Source organism: Mus musculus, chromosome X (assembly GCF_000001635.26).
Source record: "Mus musculus strain C57BL/6J chromosome X, GRCm38.p6 C57BL/6J".
Classification (NCBI taxonomy): Eukaryota; Metazoa; Chordata; class Mammalia; order Rodentia; family Muridae; genus Mus; species Mus musculus.
In genome coordinates, this window is record NC_000086.7 from 161,317,443 (window position 1) to 161,336,876 (window position 19,434).

Genomic DNA, 19,434 nt, shown 5'->3' on the forward strand with positions numbered 1-19,434 from the left:
ACCCCCCAACCCAAATAAACTTTGGTTACAAGATTTTTAGGCTTTGTTCTTGGAGGTTTTCACAAGCACTCAGACTACTCCTTGCATGACTCAATTCTTGGACTCTGTTTCACCAGATAAGAATACAATGGAGCACTTGCTAGGGAAGAAAGGATCATTAACTTATATACCTCAGATTTTGAATTTTTATGTGAATAACTGTTGCTAATTGTTAAGTACTAAGGAACCAATTCAAGGTTGGATTTTTTTTCTAGTGTTGCAGATGGATTCCTGTTTTTTTTTTTAATTAGGTATTTTCCTCGTTTACATTTTCAATGCTATCCCAAAGGTCCCCCGTACCCACACCCCCAATCCCCTACCCACCCACTGCCCCTTTTTGGCCCTGGTGTTCCCCTGTACTGGGGCATATAAAGTTTGCAAGTCCAATGGGCCTCTCTTTCCAGTGATGGCCGACTAGGCCATCTTTTGATACATATGCAGCTAGAGACAAGAGCTCCCGGGTACTGGTTAGTTCATATTGTTGTTCCACCTATAGGGTTGCAGTTCCCTTTAGCTCCTTGGGTAATTTCTCTAGCTCCTCCATAAGGGGCCATGTGACCCATCCAATAGCTGACTGTGATCATCCACTTCTGTGTTTGCTAGGCCCCGGCATAGCCTCGCAAGAGACAGCTATATCAGGGTCCTTTCAGCAAAATCTTGCTAGTGTATGCAATGGTGTCAGCATTTGGAAGCTGATTATGGGATGGATCCCTGCATATGGCAATCACTAGATGGTCCATCCTTTCGTCACAGCTCCAAATTTTGTCTCTGTAACTCCTTCTATGGGTGTTTTGTTCCCATTTCTAAGAAAGGGTAGAGTGTCCACACTTTGGTCTTCGTTCTTCTTGAATTTCATGCGTTTGGCAAGTTGTATCTTATATCTTGGGTATCCTAAGTTTCTGGGCTAATATCCACTTATCAGTGAGTACATATTGTGCGAGTTCCTTTGTGATTGGGTTACTTCACTCAGGATGATACCCTCCAGGTCCATCCATTTGCCTAGGAATTTCATTAATTCATTTTTTTTAATAGCTGAGTAGTATTCCATTGTGTAAATGTACCACATTTTCTGTATCCATTCCTCTGTTGAGGGGCATCTGGGTTCTTTCCAGCTTCTGGCTATTATAAATAAGGCTGCTATGATCATAGTGGAGCATGTGTTCTTCTTACCAGTTGGGACATCTTCTGGATATATGCCCAGGAGAGGTATTGCTGGATCCTCCGGTAGTACTATGTCCAATTTTCTGAGGAACCGCCAGACTGATTTCCAGAGTGGTTGTACAAGCTTGCAATCCCACCAACAATGGAGGAGTGTTCCCCTTTCTCCACATCCTCGCCAGCATCTGCTGTCACCTGAGTTTTTGATCTTAGCCATTCTGACTGGAGTGAAGTGGAATCTCAGTGTTGTTTTGATTTGCATTTCCCTGATGATTAAGGATGCTGAACATTTTTTCAGGTGCTTCTCTGCCATTCGGTATTCCTCAGGTGAGAATTCTTTGTTCAGCTCTGAGCCCCATTTTTTAATGGGGTTATTTGATTTTCTGGAGTCCACCTTCTTGAGTTCTTTATATATATTGGATATTAGTCCCCTATCCGATTTGGGATAGGTAAAGATCCTTTCCCAATCTGTTGGTGGCCCTTTTGTCTTATTGACGGTGTCTTTTGCTTTGCAGAAGCTTTGCAATTTTATGAGGTCCCATTTATCGATTCTTGATCTTACAGCACAAGCCATTGCTGTTCTATTCAGGAATTTTCCCCCTTTGCCCATATCTTCAAGGCTTTTTCCCTACTTTCTCCTCTATAAGTTTCAGTGTCTCTGGTTTTATGTGGAGTTCCTTAATCCACTTAGATTTGACCTTAGTACAAGGAGATAGAAATGGATCAATTCGCATTCTTCTACATGATAACCGCCAGTTGTGCCAGGCCAGGGGTGGTGGCATGCGCCTGTAGTCCCAGTAACTTGGGAGGCTGGGGCAGGATTGTGCCACGAGTTCAAGGCCAGGACCCCTGGGTGTCAGGATTCCTGGTTTTTTTATGTTCTCCATTGAGTCACATCCTCAATGTCAGATTCTTTTTCTTTTTCTTTCTTTTGTTCATTTTTTAAAAATTTTATTTTATTTTTAATTTATTTTTTTACACTCTGTATTCCATTCCCCGCCCCTCCCCCCACCCACCCTCCAACTGTTCAACCTCTCACACCTCCTCCCCACCCCACCCCGTCTCCATGTGGATGCCCCCACCCTCCACCCCACCTGACCTCTAAACTCCCTAGAGCCTCCAGTCTCTTGAGGGTTATGTACATCATCTCTGAATGAACACAGACCCGGCAGCTCTCTGCTGTATAATTGTTGGGGGCCTCATATCAGCTGATGTATGCTGCCTGGTTGGTGATCCAGTGTCTGAGAGATCTTGGGGGTCCAGATTAATTGAGACTGCTGGTCCTCCTACAGGGTTACCCTCCTCCTCAGCTTCTTCCCAGCTTTTCCTTAATTCAGCCACAGGGGTCAGCAGCTTCTGTTCATTGTTTGAGTGCAAATATCTGCATCTGACCCTTTCAGCTGCTTGTTGGGTCTTTTGGAGGGCTGTCATGCTAGGACCCTTTTTGTGAGTGTTTCATAGCCTCAGTAATAGTGTTAGGCCTTGGGACCTCCCCTTGAGCTGGATCCCACTTTGTGCCTATCACTGGACCTTCTTTTCCTCAGGCTCCTTTCCATTTCCATCCCTGTAATTCTTTCAGACAGGAACAATTATGGGTCAGAGATGTGACTGTGGGATGCCCCCCCATTTGATGTTCTGTCTTTCTCCTGGAGGTGGGCTCTATAAATTCCCTCTCCCTGCTGTTGGGCTACTTGAGAAGCTGAAGCAGAAGGATTTCAAATTTAAAGCCAGCCCTTGCAATTTAGTGAGACTTTGTCTCAAAATAAAAAAAATGAAGAAAAGACTGGAAATATAACTCCAAATTAAAATTCATGTAAATGTCTTGATGTTTAATTTTTCTAGTGTAGTCTTTGATAACATTTGGCAGGTTTGGATGCAGTTTTACAATGAGCCTAACTGCACATAATGTTATCTCAACTGAAATAAAAGGGTATATTCTGTGAAGAATTTATCTTACTGTTGTTTTGAGGGGATATTAGAAAAGCTGGTCTTTTTAGTAGATACCAAGAGAAATATGTCATTATTCGGACTTTTGTGAACTACATACTCTAGGGCAGTGGTTCTCATGCCTGTAGGTCATAACTATTTTGGGCACCAAACAACGTTTTCACAGGGGCTACCAGAGACTATTGGAAAACACAGATATTTAGATTATGATTCATAACAATAGCAAAATTACAGTTGTGAAGTAGCAATGAAAACAGTTTTATGGTTGGAGGTCACCACAGCATGAGGAACGGTATTAAAGGGGTTGCAGCATTAGGAAGGTTGAGAACCAGTGCCGTAAAGGCAATGGAGATATGTATAAAAGAGGTGATTGTTATACCATAAAATTTCTTAAATAGAATGAGCTAGCACAGTTTGAAAAGCAAAAGTATGTCTACGTGTGGTGGTGCAGGCCTGTAATCCAAGCTACTTGGGAGGCTAAGGCAGGAGGGGTCTGAAGACCAAGACTAGCTTGGACAGTTTTGTGAGATCCTTTTCAGACTAAAAAGGTAAAAAGAGCTGAGCATACACTTTAGTATCAGAGCCTTTGGCTGACATGTATAAAGTTCTAGATTCAGTTGAAAATTAAAATTAATAATAGCAAATAAATATAAGAGTTTGAGATCTAGCAAGGTTACAGGGCCTATAATGCCTAGACTTTAGCAGCTTGCTGCCTGTGGTATACTATCTAACCAGGGTCCCAGCAACTAAGAAGCTTGGTAGGATGTGATGTGAGGGCAAAAAGTTGCTCAGATTCCTAAGTCATGTTCTGAAGATCTGGCCCTTGAGGCACTTCCCTTTCTGGTATTGCTGGCTCCTGGCTTTCACTGAATGCTATCAATGCCCCCACCACCAGGCTGTGTTGCTTGCAACCCTTGGTTCTCTTCTTCTTCTTTTTTTTTTTTTTTTAATTTTAGTTCCCTCTAGCAACTTTTTCTTGCTAGGCATTTCATATGTGTCTCTGAGCCTGCTACAGGCTGGAGGCAGAATACAGAGGGGTAACCCGTTTTGGCAGGGCTGTCTTTTGCCTGGTGAATATTTCACAGCAGCAGTCCCGTTCTACAGCCTGCAAACCTGCCAGAGCCTAGACTTCTTTTGGGCCATTCTGGTTCATACAGAGTTACATTTTCTGTTGCTCAGGGGCTGATGCCTTTGCTGGTTTCTGCATCTTCATTCTTTTCTGTCTTCATAGACTTATGTACATTGGTCATAGCCCTCCACCTCAATCATATATGTGGTTCCCTATTGCTCTTTCTCCCGTGCAGCTTCAAAACACTGCTTTTCTTGCCTGCCTATCTCCTCTTAGTGGCTCTTACTCTTTGTATTCCCTTCAGAAAGCAGTTCCTTGGGACAGCATTTATACTGCCTGTTGAAACACAAGGCTTCTTTTTCTCACCAAGTATTTCTGCACATGCTGATTGTTATGTCTTTTTACCTTACCTTTAAATGTTCTACACAGAGTCCAAGTCTTTTAAAAGGCCCCAGCCTACAGTCTGGATTCTGTCTACTCTTCTGAGCAGGCTTGGCTACACCTCCTTACCTGGGCCATGGTGTGCAGAGGTGGTAATACTGCTAATGGAGAACTGAGCCCCATTGAGCCATTCATCTTGTGGCACTGCTCTTTTCATTATTAGGACAAAGCTCCATCCATGTTTTCCATTACGAGAACCCTTAAGAGATGTTTTCATGCCACTTCTGAACTTGAGAAAATTGAAACACAGAGAAGTTGAGTAACTTACCCAATGTCACATACCTAACAAGTGGCAAAGTTCTGTTATTACAATCAATCATGTTCCCCTGAAGCTGAGGCGTTTATCTCAGTGCCACAGTCTTGGGCTTCTCACCTTTAACCATGTATCTGGAGCCATGTGAGGGCTTGTTAAAACCAGGCTTGCTTGCTTCCACTCAGGTTCTCCATTGTGGAGGCATGGCGTGGAGCCTTTGGTTTTTGCATTTCTCTAAGTTATTACCTTCCTTGATGAGAAATGGCTCTGGCATATTTGCATTGCATGGGAGGCTGTCAGTGGCTGTGACTTTCTTGCCTTTCATCACTGACATTTCTTACAAGTGTACATAGGTCAGATAGTGTAGGGGCAGGTTGAGAGAGTTTGTGTCTCAGCCAGGTGGTTCGTGATACACCCAGGCCTCACCCCAAGGAAATGGTGAATTTATGACTGCTGCAGAACTTCCAGTGTGCCAAGGACTCAAACGTCAGCTTCAAATATTTTCTTTTGAAAATTAATTACTTTGTTTTTAATTCAATGTATTCATTGTATTTGTGTGACTGCTTTACCTACTTATATGCATGTGCATAACATGCATGCATGCTAACTGCATAAGTCAGAAGGGGGAACAGGTCTCCAGGAATTGGTTGTGATGGGGTGGTTGTGAGCCACCCTATGGGTGCTGGGAACTGAACTCGGGTTCTCAGCAAAATCAGCAAGTGATCTTAACAGCTGAGTCATTTCTCCGGGCCTACATTTTCACATGTTACTTTTCTTTTAAAATAAGAACTTAACAATTTTCTTATTTATAATAGCAATTACAAGAACTTCTTGAGAGGACAAACAGGCAGATTACCAATATTTATGAAGCAGTTTCAAGAATTCACGAGTTCTGTGGGGTGTCACAGATGGAGAGATGTGTAAGTATTATAAAAGCATTCGTACCATCTTGCTCAACTTCTGGTACCTAAAGATAGGGGGACCGTGAAATTAACAAGGTTGATCTACACTTAGTTCAGCGGCAGATAGGGGACTAAAAGTCTATTGGAAAAATGTTTAAATTCAGGCTTGTTAAATTACCACAAGTAATTTTATGTTACTAAATGACCATGTATAAAATTCAATTAAACTGTATTGGGGGCTCAGGGAAAGGACTGTATTTACTTTTAACAGTAGAAAATGATATAGTGAGAAAAATAGATTTACATGCTTGGCCAGTATTAAAAATATGAAAAATATTGTATTAATTACTTTGTTTTTAATTTTTTATTCAATGTATTCATTGTATTTATGTGAGTGCTTTACCTACTTGCACAATAACTTGTATAAGTACAAATTATTTGTGTATATGTGTGTGTGCAGTTGCTGCAGAGGCCAGAAGGGCATGTCAGATCCCATTGGGTGGAAGGAACCAGATCTAAGCTCCTTGGTGTGGGTACTGGGAACCAAGTTGGGTCTTCAGGAAGAACAATATATTTATCCATCTCTGATTAGCATTTTAAATTTTGTTTTTATTCATAGCCGACTTAAACTGGGTGACTGTCCTTTTAGATGTTATATGTGTTCCCACAAGAATATGTTGACTTTGGGTCTGGTTAACTTAGGCATGTGATTTTTTTTTTTAATTTGGAAGTTCTTTATAATAAAGTATGAATTACAAAAAAGGATGTTTTGACAGCCAGGTGTCGTGAAGTATGCTTATCCCAGTACCCAGGATGCCTGGGCAGGAGGGTCATCATTTGTAGGAAACCTAGAATGATATGACAGCAAGCCTCAAGAAACAAACAACAAAAAGAAACATTTTGATTGGCTGATCACGTGGAAAAACGGAAAACTAAAATCTAGGAACCAAAGAAAGCTTAACTCATTCTTTTTTCTTTTCTTGGACAGAGAAATTGTGATGAGCAATTAACCCCAGCTGTGCCAGCAGTCCAGGACCAGGACAATCCCGAGGGAACAGTTCTTCAGCCAGTGGCAGAGGCCAAGCCTGCAAAGCTAGATCCTGATGCTGATATAGAACCCAGTGCTGGAGGTGCCCAAGAAACCAACACTGCCATCTCATCTGACCAGCCTGCTGTGGAAGCTCCTCCAGGATTTCAGCAACCAGTAGACTCCACTCCGGCCCATCACCCCAGTGGTATGACTTACCCAGTTATTGTGGGAGTTGAGAATATCAGCCCAGATGTGGCCACATCATTTGTCTGTATCCCTCTGAATTTGGGTGAGCATGTAAAGACACATGAAAAAACATTCTTAAGATTTTAAAACTCCTTCACACAAACTAGTATTAGGGTATGTTTTAATTGAAAGGTTTATGTTGGCACCGTTTCAGATTCACACAGAGTGGTAAGAAACAAGGCAGAAATATAGTCTCCATCAAAGGTAACATCTTATGAAAGCTATGGTTGCCATTTGCGCCTGTGAATTTAGTTTCGTGAAGTTTACCACCTGAGAAAATTTACCACAGTCAGGGTTCTATCACAAGGCCCTTTTCTTTTTTTCTTTTTTGTTTTTGTTTTTCGAGATAGGGTTTCTCTGTGTAGCCCTGGCTGTCCAGGAACTCACTTTGTAGACCAGGCTGGCCTCGAACTCAGAAATCTGCCTGCCTCTGCCTCCCGAGTGCTGGGATTAAAGGCATGCGCCACTATGCCCGGCTCACAAGGCCCTTTTCTATCCCGCATAACTGTATTGCCACAAATACACATCTAAATCCATCCTTCTTTGGCTGGCCTTTCCTCCATTTGCAAACTTTTAATATAAGCTTTCCTCCTGTAATATAGTACCTTGGGCATCAACAGCTTTATCCTTTTGATTGCTGAATAGTCTAGCCCATGGTATAGGTATACTTTGATTTAACCATTCACATCTAAAGGAAAATTTGTGGGGTTTTACTATTTAGGATTAAGACTGATATGAACACTTAGGTATAAATACTCATATTTATATAAATATTACATAAATATTTATATAGATAAAACCTTTTTATGAATTAAAGTTTTTTTTTGCCTGACACAAAATCTCAAGAGTTTGGTTTCTTATAATACATGCATTTGCATGTTCAGGGAATTTTTTTAGGGGGGAGGGAGTTGGAGGGTTGTTTTTTTGGTTTTTTGTTTGTTTGTTTTTTGAGACAGGGTTTCTCTCTGTAGTCCTGGCTGTCATGGACTTGCTTTGTAGACCAGGTTAGTGTCAAATCTAGAGGTCTTCATAGATTCATATTCAGCAATGTCATCATCTCCTAAGAGCAGCCTGTCTCTCAGAGATCTGCCTGCTTCTGCTTCCCAAGGGTTGGGATTAAAGCATGTGCCACTACACCCAGCTTGCATAGTTAGGTTTTTAAAAAATAAAATAAAATAACAAGTTCCATTGAGATGTAACTTATGTCTTAGTCTATTTCTGCTGGTAAAACAAGATACCATAGACTACTAATTTATACAAAGAGAATTTTTTTTTTTTTTACTATTCTAGAGGATGGGAAGTTGAAGAACAAGGTACCATTTTATGATGAAGGCTGCCCATTTTATGGTGAGGACTGCTTCCTTTAAAGGAGAGAGTGGTGCTCAGATGGTTAAAGGTTGGAAGGGCAAGTTCAGTAACATCTGCATCCAGCCTCTTTTTTTACAAGGAACCTAATGCCATTCATGAAAAAGGAGTTCTCAGCCTAGTAGTAGCCCCTCAAAGTCTACTTATACAGCCACAATATTAGTACTGAATTCTAAGTGACACAACCTATTTGTTCAAACCATAGTAATTGATTTGTAAAATCCTACACATGTTAAATGGATACAGTTTGACAAATTTGGCCTTATGCATGTTCACTCTTACAAGAAACTTCATGAGTGCTTTCCAGTATATTTAGACTATTTTACATGGCTGCTATAATTTTGTACCTTTCCTTTCTATTGTTTTCTTTCTTCTGAGTGATTCAGGATTCCTTCTTTATCATATTCATTTGCATTAAAGATTTACTTTTATTTTTTTAATGGGTAAGCCTGTAGGGGACAAATTCTTCTAAATTTCCTTTTGGTGTGAATGTCTTAATTATTCCTCCTTTCCTGGAGGATATAATTCATGTACAAAAGATCTTCTACCACTTAATTTTATATTTATAGAAATACCAGAAGTTATAGATGCCAGTTGTACAAACAACAATGTGATCATGAACAAGCCAACTTTTGAGAAAAATCAACAAGACGGTTTCAGTCCACCTGTCTATCACAACTTTGGTGAGTTTGAAATGATAACAATTACAAATAGCATTCTAGAATCCAAACTCAACCCAGTGTACGTTAGTGTCAATATTTTTTGTTTGAGAATCTTGTATGTGCATATAATATTTTGAATAAATAATCTTCCCCTCCCCTCCTCTCCACCTCTTCCCCATCCCCACTTTTCATGTCTAGCTTCATGTACTCCTTTTTAAAAAATGCTGAGTCCACTTTGTGTTGCCAGTATGTGCACGGATATAGGGCCATCTACTGGAGCCTAGGCAGCCTACCAGGGGTCTTATTCTTAAAATTGACTCTCCTTTTCTCAATAGCCATCAATTGTCAATGGCTTTTCACCTAGGGGTGGGACTTATTTATTATTTTATTTTTGAGATTATAATTTAACTATAACATTTTCCTCCCCCTTCCTTCCTAAAATCTCTACGACCCACCACTTCCCAGTCTGTTTTAAATTCATGTCCTTTAAAAAACTATTATTTCATGCATATATGTATAATCATATATATTTCTAAATACAACCATTTTAGTTTGTATCATGTTACCTATAGGTGTGTTTTCAGGGCTCATCATTTGGCATTGAACAACCAATCAGTGTGCTTGTCCCTGGGGAAGGCGATGTTTCCCATTCCAGCTTTCCTCAGTTACCTAGAGTTCTCTGTGTAGGATCGAGGTCTCATGGGACTTTTCTCTGCCCACTTTGGCTTGTTAATTGGTGCCATTCTTGTTCAGCTCACACTTACCCAGTTATGTTGGTAAAAATTTCTGAGTATAGCTTCCAATAGTACTAGAGACAGACTCACAACAAATTCCCTGATCTCGGCTCTTAATAATTTTTGGGGAGGACTTGTTGAGCCCCTCCTACATTCACTCTCTCTATACCTGGCCAATATAGTATAATTCTTTTAATATGAAACTTTGCATTTGAAATTATTTCAGATTCACATGCATTTGTAAGAAGCATTTAAGAGAGAATTTTATGATTTGGCTATTGCTCCCAATAATAACATCTTTAAAATTATAACAAATATTATAGACTAAGATTTTTAAATTGATTCAATGCACAGATCTTATTGAGATGCCCTCGAGTTTATTAATATTAACATTAATGGCCATTATCTAGTCTATAAGATTATTTTGTTCTGCTAGGGATAGATCAGGGGCCTTGTCCTTACTAGGCAAGTGTTCTACCATGTTGCCACATTTGTTTTATAGTTACTTATTAAATTTTAATGTGTGTGTGTGCATTTGTGTATGTGCATGTGTGTGTGTGTCTTTGCACATTCAGGATATGTGAGTACCCGCAAATGCCAAAAGAGGCATCAGAGCCCCTGGAACTAGATTGCCAAGAAGTTGCGTGCCACTCAATGTGGGTTCTGGGAACTGAACTCTGATCCTCTGTAATAACTGTAAGGGATCTTAGCCACTGGACCATCTCTCCAGCCCAACTCTTATTTTTGTTGTTTATCTAGCTGGCCTGAAATTTGCTCTGAAGACCAGCCTGGCCTTAAACCCAAAGAGATCTAACTGTTTTTGTTTTTAAAAGGCATGTGTCACCAGGCCTCGCCTTTCTTGTATATGTGGCCCCTCTGCCTCTCTTTTTTGATTACTCTTACAAGAGTAATTTTAATTTTTTAGAGCCTATTTTTAATGATGGCTCTTAAATGCTTTGACCTCCCTTGTAGCCCACCACCTAGCAGAGGTAGTAGAAAAGGATATGAGGGACATGGACCTGTTTAGAAGTGGTTCTCTGAAGCAACTCCCATCTGCATTATCAGGAAATTGGCAGTTCAGTTCACAGGTCAGCAGCAGCAGCTCAGTCCACTTGCAAACACTTCACAGATATACCAGCAGTCCAGTTTGCTGGAGTGTAGAGTTGGGGTGACAAAAGCAATCAGCACTAGTGGCACTACTTAGCAGAGACAGCAAGGCCTCAGCCTCAGCATGAGTCAGCAGGAGGGATGCCAGGAGTTCTTTGCTGTGTCTCCTTCAAAAAAGTGAAGATTGGAAAATGCCAGACTAAGAAGCTGTACAACTAGCTCTCCCAGCAAGCCAGGCCTCACCAAGCCAAGCCTCTTTCACTGTCCACTGAGTCCTATTTATACTCCCTCCAAACATCATGTGTCCTCTAATAGGTCTTGTTTCAGCACATGTTTTGCTTCAGCACATGTATCTGTCTTAGCTGACATCACCATTCTGCCAATTAGCCTTGAGTCTGCAGAAGCAGCAAGTTGCCTCACTTAGAATGATCATTTCTGGATTCATCTATTTACCTATAAATTACATGATTTTATTTTTCTTAACAGCTGAATAAAATCTCCTTGTGTAACTGTATCATATTTTAATTATTCATCCATTGATAGTTATCTAGGCTGTTTCCAAGTCCTGATGGTTATGAACAGAGAAGCAATGAACATGTTTGAATAACTATTTCTGTAGTAAGATGGAATTCGATGGGTCTATGCCCAAGAGTAGAAGAGGTGAATCATGTGGTAGATCTGTTTTCAGTTTTTAAGAATTCTTTCACACTGCTTTCCATAGTGGCTGTCAAGTTTGTACTCCTATCATCAATGTATGTGCTTTGATTTTTCAAAGCCTGCTTTTTATAGGTGTTCTTAAATGCTTTATCCTCCCTTCCTGCCCACCACCCACTATGGATAGTGGAAAAGAAAGGCTATTAGGATATAGGGGATGTGGACCTTTTAGAAATAGTTCTTTGAAGCAAATCTAATCTGCATTGTCAGGATACCAGCAGTTCAGATTACACAAATCAGCAGTGGTGGCTGTATCCACTCATAAACACCATTCACACATCAGCAATGGCAGGTTGATCTCGAAGAAGCCATGAGGCTCTGCTATATGCTGTTTAGAAGTAATTCCTTGGGGCAATTTCAATCTCCAATTTGTAGGATACCAGCAGTCCAGTTCAGTAGTGTCAGGATAACAAACATGAATCAGAAGCAGTGGCATGACGCAGCAGAAACAACCAGGCCTCAGCTGAATGGTCATGAGTCAGCAAGATCAACCAGAACTGGCAAGACTGCCAGGAGAAGTTGTCTGCTGTGCCTCTCTCAACACAATGAAGATCAGCAAAGACTAAGTCTCAAGACCAACAAAGCTTGCAAGCCCCACTCCTGCCACTGTCCATTGAGTCTTATTTATACTCACTCCAAATAGTACATGTCCTCCCATTGGTCTTGCCTGAGCAAAACATCACATGAGTCTGTCTTAGCAAAACATCACGTGAGTCTATATCAGCTGACAAATCCAGAAACTCCCATTTCACTCAGCCAATCAGGCTGAATCCACAGACACAGCGAGAAGCTGCCAGAATACCACCAGAAGTTCTTTTGGTTTTTCTATGAAGTCATGACAAACAATAGCAACATCCAGCATCTGTCTGTTGGGTTATACTCATATTCCTTCTTAACGTCATGTGTCCTTTCACATGTCTGCTTTAGCAAGACATCCTTTCATCTGTGTGCCCCAGCAAGCATCATTTGACATAACTGACTTTCCAAAGAACTGAGAAGGTTTCAGTTCATATATATATATGCCCCCCCTTTTATCTCATCTTCACCAGTATGGGCTGTCATTTGTTTTATTAATCTTGGCCATTCAAATACAGATGAGGTGAATCTCAACGTAGTTTTAATTTGCATTCCACTGCTGGCTAACAATGTTGAACACATTTCAATGTATTTTTCAGCTGTATGTATTTTGGTTTTGAGAACTTTCTGCTTAGTTCTTTTAAAATTGGGATTCTTTATTTTCTTGATACTCAGTAGTCTTAGTTCTTTATATATTGTAGATACTAGTCCTCTTCATGTTCAGTTTTATAAGGAACTGCAACTCTTCCATTTCTTCTGCTCTATATATTTTTCATTCCTCACACTTACATATGAATTCTCCATTTTCTCCAACTTTGCATTTCTGATATTTGTGTTGTTATATTATCTTTTGTAATGATCCACAGTTGCTTCTGTCTGTTATAGTAATTTCTTTTTGTCTTTACTTAAGGCTTTTAAATGTTTTCTTCACTGAAAATTGTATTTTCCTTATACTATTTAAGAAGAGTCTTATAGAATTTGCAGTTTACAGTTTATTTTTCATCAGAATCCTTATAGCTTTATATTTAGAGATAATATAAAATGTATAAGTTAGTGGGAAGAAGTTATAGAGAAACCCCATTTAATTTTTACGACTATGAAACTGATTAAATCTACAATAGTATGCCTGAGTGTTCATATTTAGTTTTATAGTTTTATCTTGTGAGCTGCTTACTTGTTTACCTCTACAGTTATGATATAGAAGATTTCTACCATCATTATAAGAAAATTTCCTGTTGTCCATCTATAAACCACAGCCATCTCTCTTCATCTCCCACCCTGCTCTAAGCACCAGCTGGCTACCTTATTCCTTTCTATATATTCTCGTTTGCATTTTACTTAAATTTATTCCAATGCTATATAATTTTTTGGGTATAGTTTTTCATGACATATAATAATCTTGCAGTTAATGTCAAATTTTGCCAATTTTAGTAGTTCTATTAGAGTTGCAAACTATTCCATGGCGCAGATGCACAACGTTCTTTGTCTGTTTACCCACTGAACAATATTGAAGATGGTTCCAGTTTTTACTGGTAGAAGTAAACATTCAGTGTTCAGGTATGGTTTACATGCAATTCTAACTCATATGATGACACATGCTTAATTTTATAAGAAACCACCAGTTTTTTCTGCACGAAGGTATAGTATTTTATCTCTTCACTAGTATTGCTGAGTGACACAATTTCTCGACATGCACTGTTTGCTTTTTGTTGTTTCCTTTTTTCTGACTCTCAAAGTTCTATTCTTTTTCTTTTTATGGTATACTTTTATTTATTTATTTATTTATTTATTTATTTATTTATTTATTTATTTAGGTTTTTTGTGTAGCCCTGGCTGTCCTGGAGCTTACTCTGTAGACCAGGCTGGCCCCAAGCTCAGAAATCCGCCTGTCTCTGCCTCCCAAGTGCTGGGATTGAAGGTGTGCGCCACCACTGCCCAGCTCCTTATCAAGTACTTCCTAGATGATTTTCCTTTAGCCAATTTTAAAGGATAGGTCTTTTTAGGATGAGTAATTTAAGTCTTAGTCAATGTGAGAATGTATTTATTTCCTGTACATTACTTAAGAATACTTTTCCTGTGTTTGAATTCATAATTGGAAGAATTAAAAATGTTTTCCATGTAGGTATTCCAGTAATACCAGAAGCTGTCTTGGTAAACAATCCTGAGATGATGGATCACCCACCTGCAGTTGGAAATAGCAGTGGCCACCAAAATTTGTCTTCATCTACTGGGCCCATTCCTGATTCTGGTAAGATGCAGATGATACATTTTACACAACGCATCCTTCAATCCAATCCATAAACATCTCAGCATTTTTAATGCAAAGTGCTTGTAGTTCATTTTTTAATTAAACTTTTCATTTTGAAATAATTTTAGATTCATATTATTTGTAAGAAATAATGTAACATAATCCTTTTTATATTTTATCATTTTATCCAACAATAATATTCAATAAAATAAGATTGAATAATACAATCAGGATATTCACATTGATCTGATACCCAGATATTATCGAGAAGTCCCAAGTTTTCTTATAGTAGTTTGTGTTCTTACATTGATTTCCATACAGATTTATAATGTGAATACATTTTCTTGTTACTACTGCAGTCATGGTACAGGATAACTATAACTATACCACTATTGAGTGCCCTATATGTTTTTGTTACCCAACTCACCTCGCTCAAGTCATGCTTTTCTTCCCCACTGCCTGTTTCTTCAATCTGCCTAATAGTGGTTTCTATAATGATGCCACTTTAATAGTATTATAGGAAGAAAATCTTAGAGGATGTAGACTTTGTTCCCATCAACATAATTTTCTGTAGATTCAACCACTTGTGGCTATCTGTACACGGCTCATGCTCTTTCCCATCCTCCCCACCTCTGCTGTTTTTAATCATTTACCCCTTGAAAGAAATATTTTTTAATCCAGATTTTAGTAGTAGGAATAAACCATTATGAACATTTGTCTACTGGCTTTTGTGAAAATGTAATTTTTTATTTCTTTTTCATAAATGTCAAGAGTGTAATTACTGGGTGTTTTGGTAATGATATTACCATAAGAAGGTGCCAATCAGTTTTCCAGAGCTACAGTACCATTTTATATCCCCAATTACAATCAAGGGTGAAGGAGTTTCTCCACATTTATGATTCTAACCTTTCCATTGTTCTCTCCCAACCTCTTTCGGATTCTCTAACTTTTCTGCTTACAGTGTATCCTTTAGCTTTGCAGGTCTTCTGTTAGCCCTTTATATGGGTGAGTATGCTAGCAGATTTATCAAGTTTGCCTTTGTTTTGAGAACATTTTTATTTCACCCCCTCAAAAGTCAGTTTTACATTATGTAGAATTCATAGTTGGGAATCCTTTACTTTCAGAGATCAAAGAAGTTGTGCTGTTAGAAATGCCAGGAAAAACTGAAGTTATCATGGATGGCACTAGACAGACAGCATATTACCCTGCTTTATTAGGAAATGTTGTTCCCCCAGATCCTGAAACTGTAGCTGCCTCTATTTCTTCTGAATCTGGTGAGTTTGGAATAATACATATACAATACAAGAAACACTTCCATTTTTTGCACATGTATGTATATAGTATGCATGCATGTTATATTTGTATTTGTGTATATGCATGTATGTGTGTATGTGCAGGTTCATGTCTGTATGTGTGTCTGGGGCTATCTGAAGTTGTTGTGTGTCTTCTATGACTGTGCTCCACTTTATTTGCTGGGGTAGATCTCTCCCTCTAGCTGGTCAGCTTGCTCTGGAGACCCCCTGGCTGTGCCCTATAAATGGTGATCTAAGTGCTGGGATCACATAAAATGTGTTCACATTATAAATCTGTACAGAAATCAGTGTAAGAACACAAACTACTATAAGAAAACTTGGGACTTCTCAATAATATCTGGGTATCAGATCAATGTGAATATCCTGGTTATATTATTTAATCTTAGTTTTCTACACATATATGGTTGTGGGGGATAGTGGGGGTAGTGGTGTGTGTGTGTGTGTGTCTGTGTCTGTGTCTGTGTCTGTGTGTCTGTGTTACTGAATCTAAACTCCATTATTCATGCTTCTTAATTTAAATTTAGTTTATGTATTTTGGCGGTTTGCCTGCGTGCATATCTGTTTATCGCTTTCATACCTTGTGCTTACAGAGACCAGAGACTCAGGTAAAATCCCCAGGAATTGGAGTTATAGATGGTTGTGAGCCACAAATTAGCAATCTTTTTATAAAAGATTGTTTGTTTGTTTGTTTGTTTGTATGTGTATAAATATATATATGTCTGTATACCATGTGCATGCCTGGTGCCAAAGTAGGTCAGGAGAGTACATTGACTCCTCTGTACATCTGCTTCCTAGAATTTTGTCTTGTCTGTTATATAATTATATTTGGACTTTGATTTTTCATTTGTCTTAATTTTCTAGTGATTTATCCAGATTGTCCAACGTTTATGTACAGTTTTATGTAAATGTAAACTTTTGCTTTCTCTGTTAAGAATGCCATGAGTGTAAATTTTTATATCTTATAGAACCAGCATGTTTAGATTTAAGAAACTGCCGAACAGTTTTCCAGGGAGGCTGAACCATTTTCCATTCTCAATAGCAAAGCATGGGTGATACAGTCTTTCCCTGTCCCTCCCCATTTTGGATGGTACCATTGTTATTACTTCCTTCCTCAGGCACCAAGACCCCTGCTTTTGTAATAACCTTTCGATTTAAAGAATTTTTATTTGACAGTTTGAAGGGTAAATCTTTTGGGGGACAAATTCTTTGAATTTTATATTTTTGTGAGTATGCTTTCTTTTGTCCTTGTCAGTAAAGGGTAATTTCCACTCAGTATAGGATTCAGGATTGAGATTTTTTTGTATTCCAGAAATTGAAAAACTTGTACTGGTAGAAGTACCAATTGCTCCAGAAAGCATCCTGGATGACAGCCCTGAGACACTGAATAACCCAGTTATACTACAACATGCTAGGGACCAAGAACCTGCTGCTGAATCTTTTGTTCCTTCGGCTGTTGGTGAGTTTGAAATAACATAGCCCTGCTAGTGCTATTTCATCTAGGTCCAGCAACACCCTTAGTATAACACAGCTAGTGGTAGCTCTTTCTTAGGCTAAGCTTCTAACTATGTGATAACTTAAGATATATACAACAGTTGTAAGAAATAATACACAAATGCCTTTTATGTTCTACTCTTGTTTCTCCAACATGATTCACTGAATATAATTCATCTTGCATGTGAATGAGTCAGAAGTCTCTTTTCAATATTGTATTCTATACTATGAGTGTACTTCAGCATGTCTATCTGTTTGTCTAGATTGTTTCCAGTTTTCAATTGTAAGTAAGTTGCCACAACCATTCATGTATAGGTGTTTTAAATGTTTTCATACAAAACATTTTGATGATATTCTTTGCTTTTATATAGGAAGTTTTTATGTAAGTATGAGTTTTACCTTAGATAAATTTCAAGAGTGTAAATGCTAATGTATATGGAAAATTTTATTTTATTTTATTTGTTATAAAATTTATTTATTTACATTCCAAATGTTGTCTCCCTGACCAGTCCCCCCATTCCCTAAGTTCTTTACCCCCTCCCCCTCCCCTTTGTTTCTGAAAGGATGCTCCCTTACATACCCACCAACACACCCTCAACATACCCCCTTTCTTGGGGCAACAAGTTTCTATAAGATTAGAGGCATCCTCTCCCACTGAGGCCAGTCAAGGCAGTCCTTTGCTACATATGTGCCAGGAGCCACTGACTAGCCTATGTATGCTCTTGGGTTGGTGACTGAGTCTCTGGAATCTCTGAGGTATCCACGTTAGTTGATACTGTTGTTCTTCCTATAGGATTACCATCCCCTTCAGCTGCTTCAATCCTTCCCCTATTCTTTCATAGTGGTCTGCAGGCTCAGTCCAATGGTTGCCTATAAGTATTTGCATCTGTCTCAGTCAACTGCTGGTAGAGTATCTCAAAGGACAGCAATGTGTGTCTGCAAGCACAACATGGCTCCAGCAATAGTGTCAGGTTTGGTGCCTGTGTATGGGATGGATCCCAAGTTGGGCCCATCACTGAAATGGCCTTTCCTTCGGGCTCTTCTCCATTTTTTTGTCCCTGCATTTCCTTTAGACAGGAAGGATTCTGGGTCAAAATTTTGAAGATGGGTGGTTGGCCCCATGCCTCAACTGGGGGCCATGTCTATCTACTAGAGGTGGTCCCTTTAAGTTCCAACTACCCACCGTTGGACATTTTGGTGAAGGTCAGCCCCCATTGAGTCCTGGGGCTTTCTAGTGGTGCCCTCTGTCCACCACCCTCTGCTGTTGCATATTTCCACTCATTCTTGTGACCCTCTGGACTTTTCTCCTGTCTCCTCACATATGTGATCCTGCCCCCTCTTCCCCTTCCCCTTTCCTCTCCTACCCAGGTCCCTCCCTCCCGCTGAATCCCGTCATTATTTTGTTTTCTAAGTGAGATTGATGTATACTCACTTGGGTCTTCCTTCTTGTTAGGCCTTATACAGTATGGGTACTTTTCAAGTGGTTTCACTGTGATTCTGTTTAGTTTCTATTTCAATTACCTGTCCATTGGTAAGAGTGGAGTGTTGAAGTCTTCCACTGTTACTGTGTTAGGTTCAATGTATATTTTGAGCTTCAGTAAAGATTCTTTTATGAATGTGGGTATCCTTGAATTTGGGACGTAGATGTTCAGAATTGAGACTTCATCTGTTGGATTTTTCCTTTGGTGAGTATGAAGTGTCCTTCCCCAACTATTTTGATAACTGTTGGTTGAAAGTCTATTTTACTGGATATTAGAAAAGTTACTACCACTTGTTTCTTGGGACCATTTGCTTTGAATTTTTTTCCAGCCTTTTACTCTGAGGTAGTGTCTGTCTTTTTCGCTGAGGTGCATTTCTTGAATGCAGCAAAATAGTGGAACCTGCTTACATACCCAGTCTGTTAGCCTGTGTTTTTCTATTCGGGAATTGAATCCATTGATGTTGAGAGATATTAAGGACTAATGATGTTTAGTCCCTGTTATTTTTGTAGTTGGAGGTGTGTGTGTGTGTGTGTGTGTGTGTGTGTGTGTGTGTGTTTTCCTTGTGGTTTGTTGTAAGATGCTTAATTTCTTGTGTTTTCTTGCATGTAGTTACCCTCCTTGTGTTGGAATTTTCCTTATATTATCCTCTATAGGCTGG

The 19,434-nt window shown here is 39.3% G+C and overlaps 1 protein-coding gene across 1 annotated transcript in view; it reads left to right on the top strand.

The window, feature by feature from the left end:
- Positions 1–17,280, top strand: part of Gm15262 (predicted gene 15262) — a 36,867-nt gene extending 19,587 nt beyond the window's left edge. Inside the window, exons 4-9 of the mRNA XM_017318657.1 lie at positions 5,723–5,827; positions 6,798–7,044; positions 9,020–9,133; positions 14,366–14,491; positions 15,616–15,765; positions 17,114–17,280. Of these exons, the coding sequence (XP_017174146.1) occupies positions 5,723–5,827; positions 6,798–7,044; positions 9,020–9,133; positions 14,366–14,491; positions 15,616–15,765; positions 17,114–17,280 (909 nt within the window). The remainder of the gene's footprint in view (positions 1–5,722; positions 5,828–6,797; positions 7,045–9,019; positions 9,134–14,365; positions 14,492–15,615; positions 15,766–17,113) is intronic.
- Positions 17,281–19,434: the final 2,154 nt, after the last annotated feature.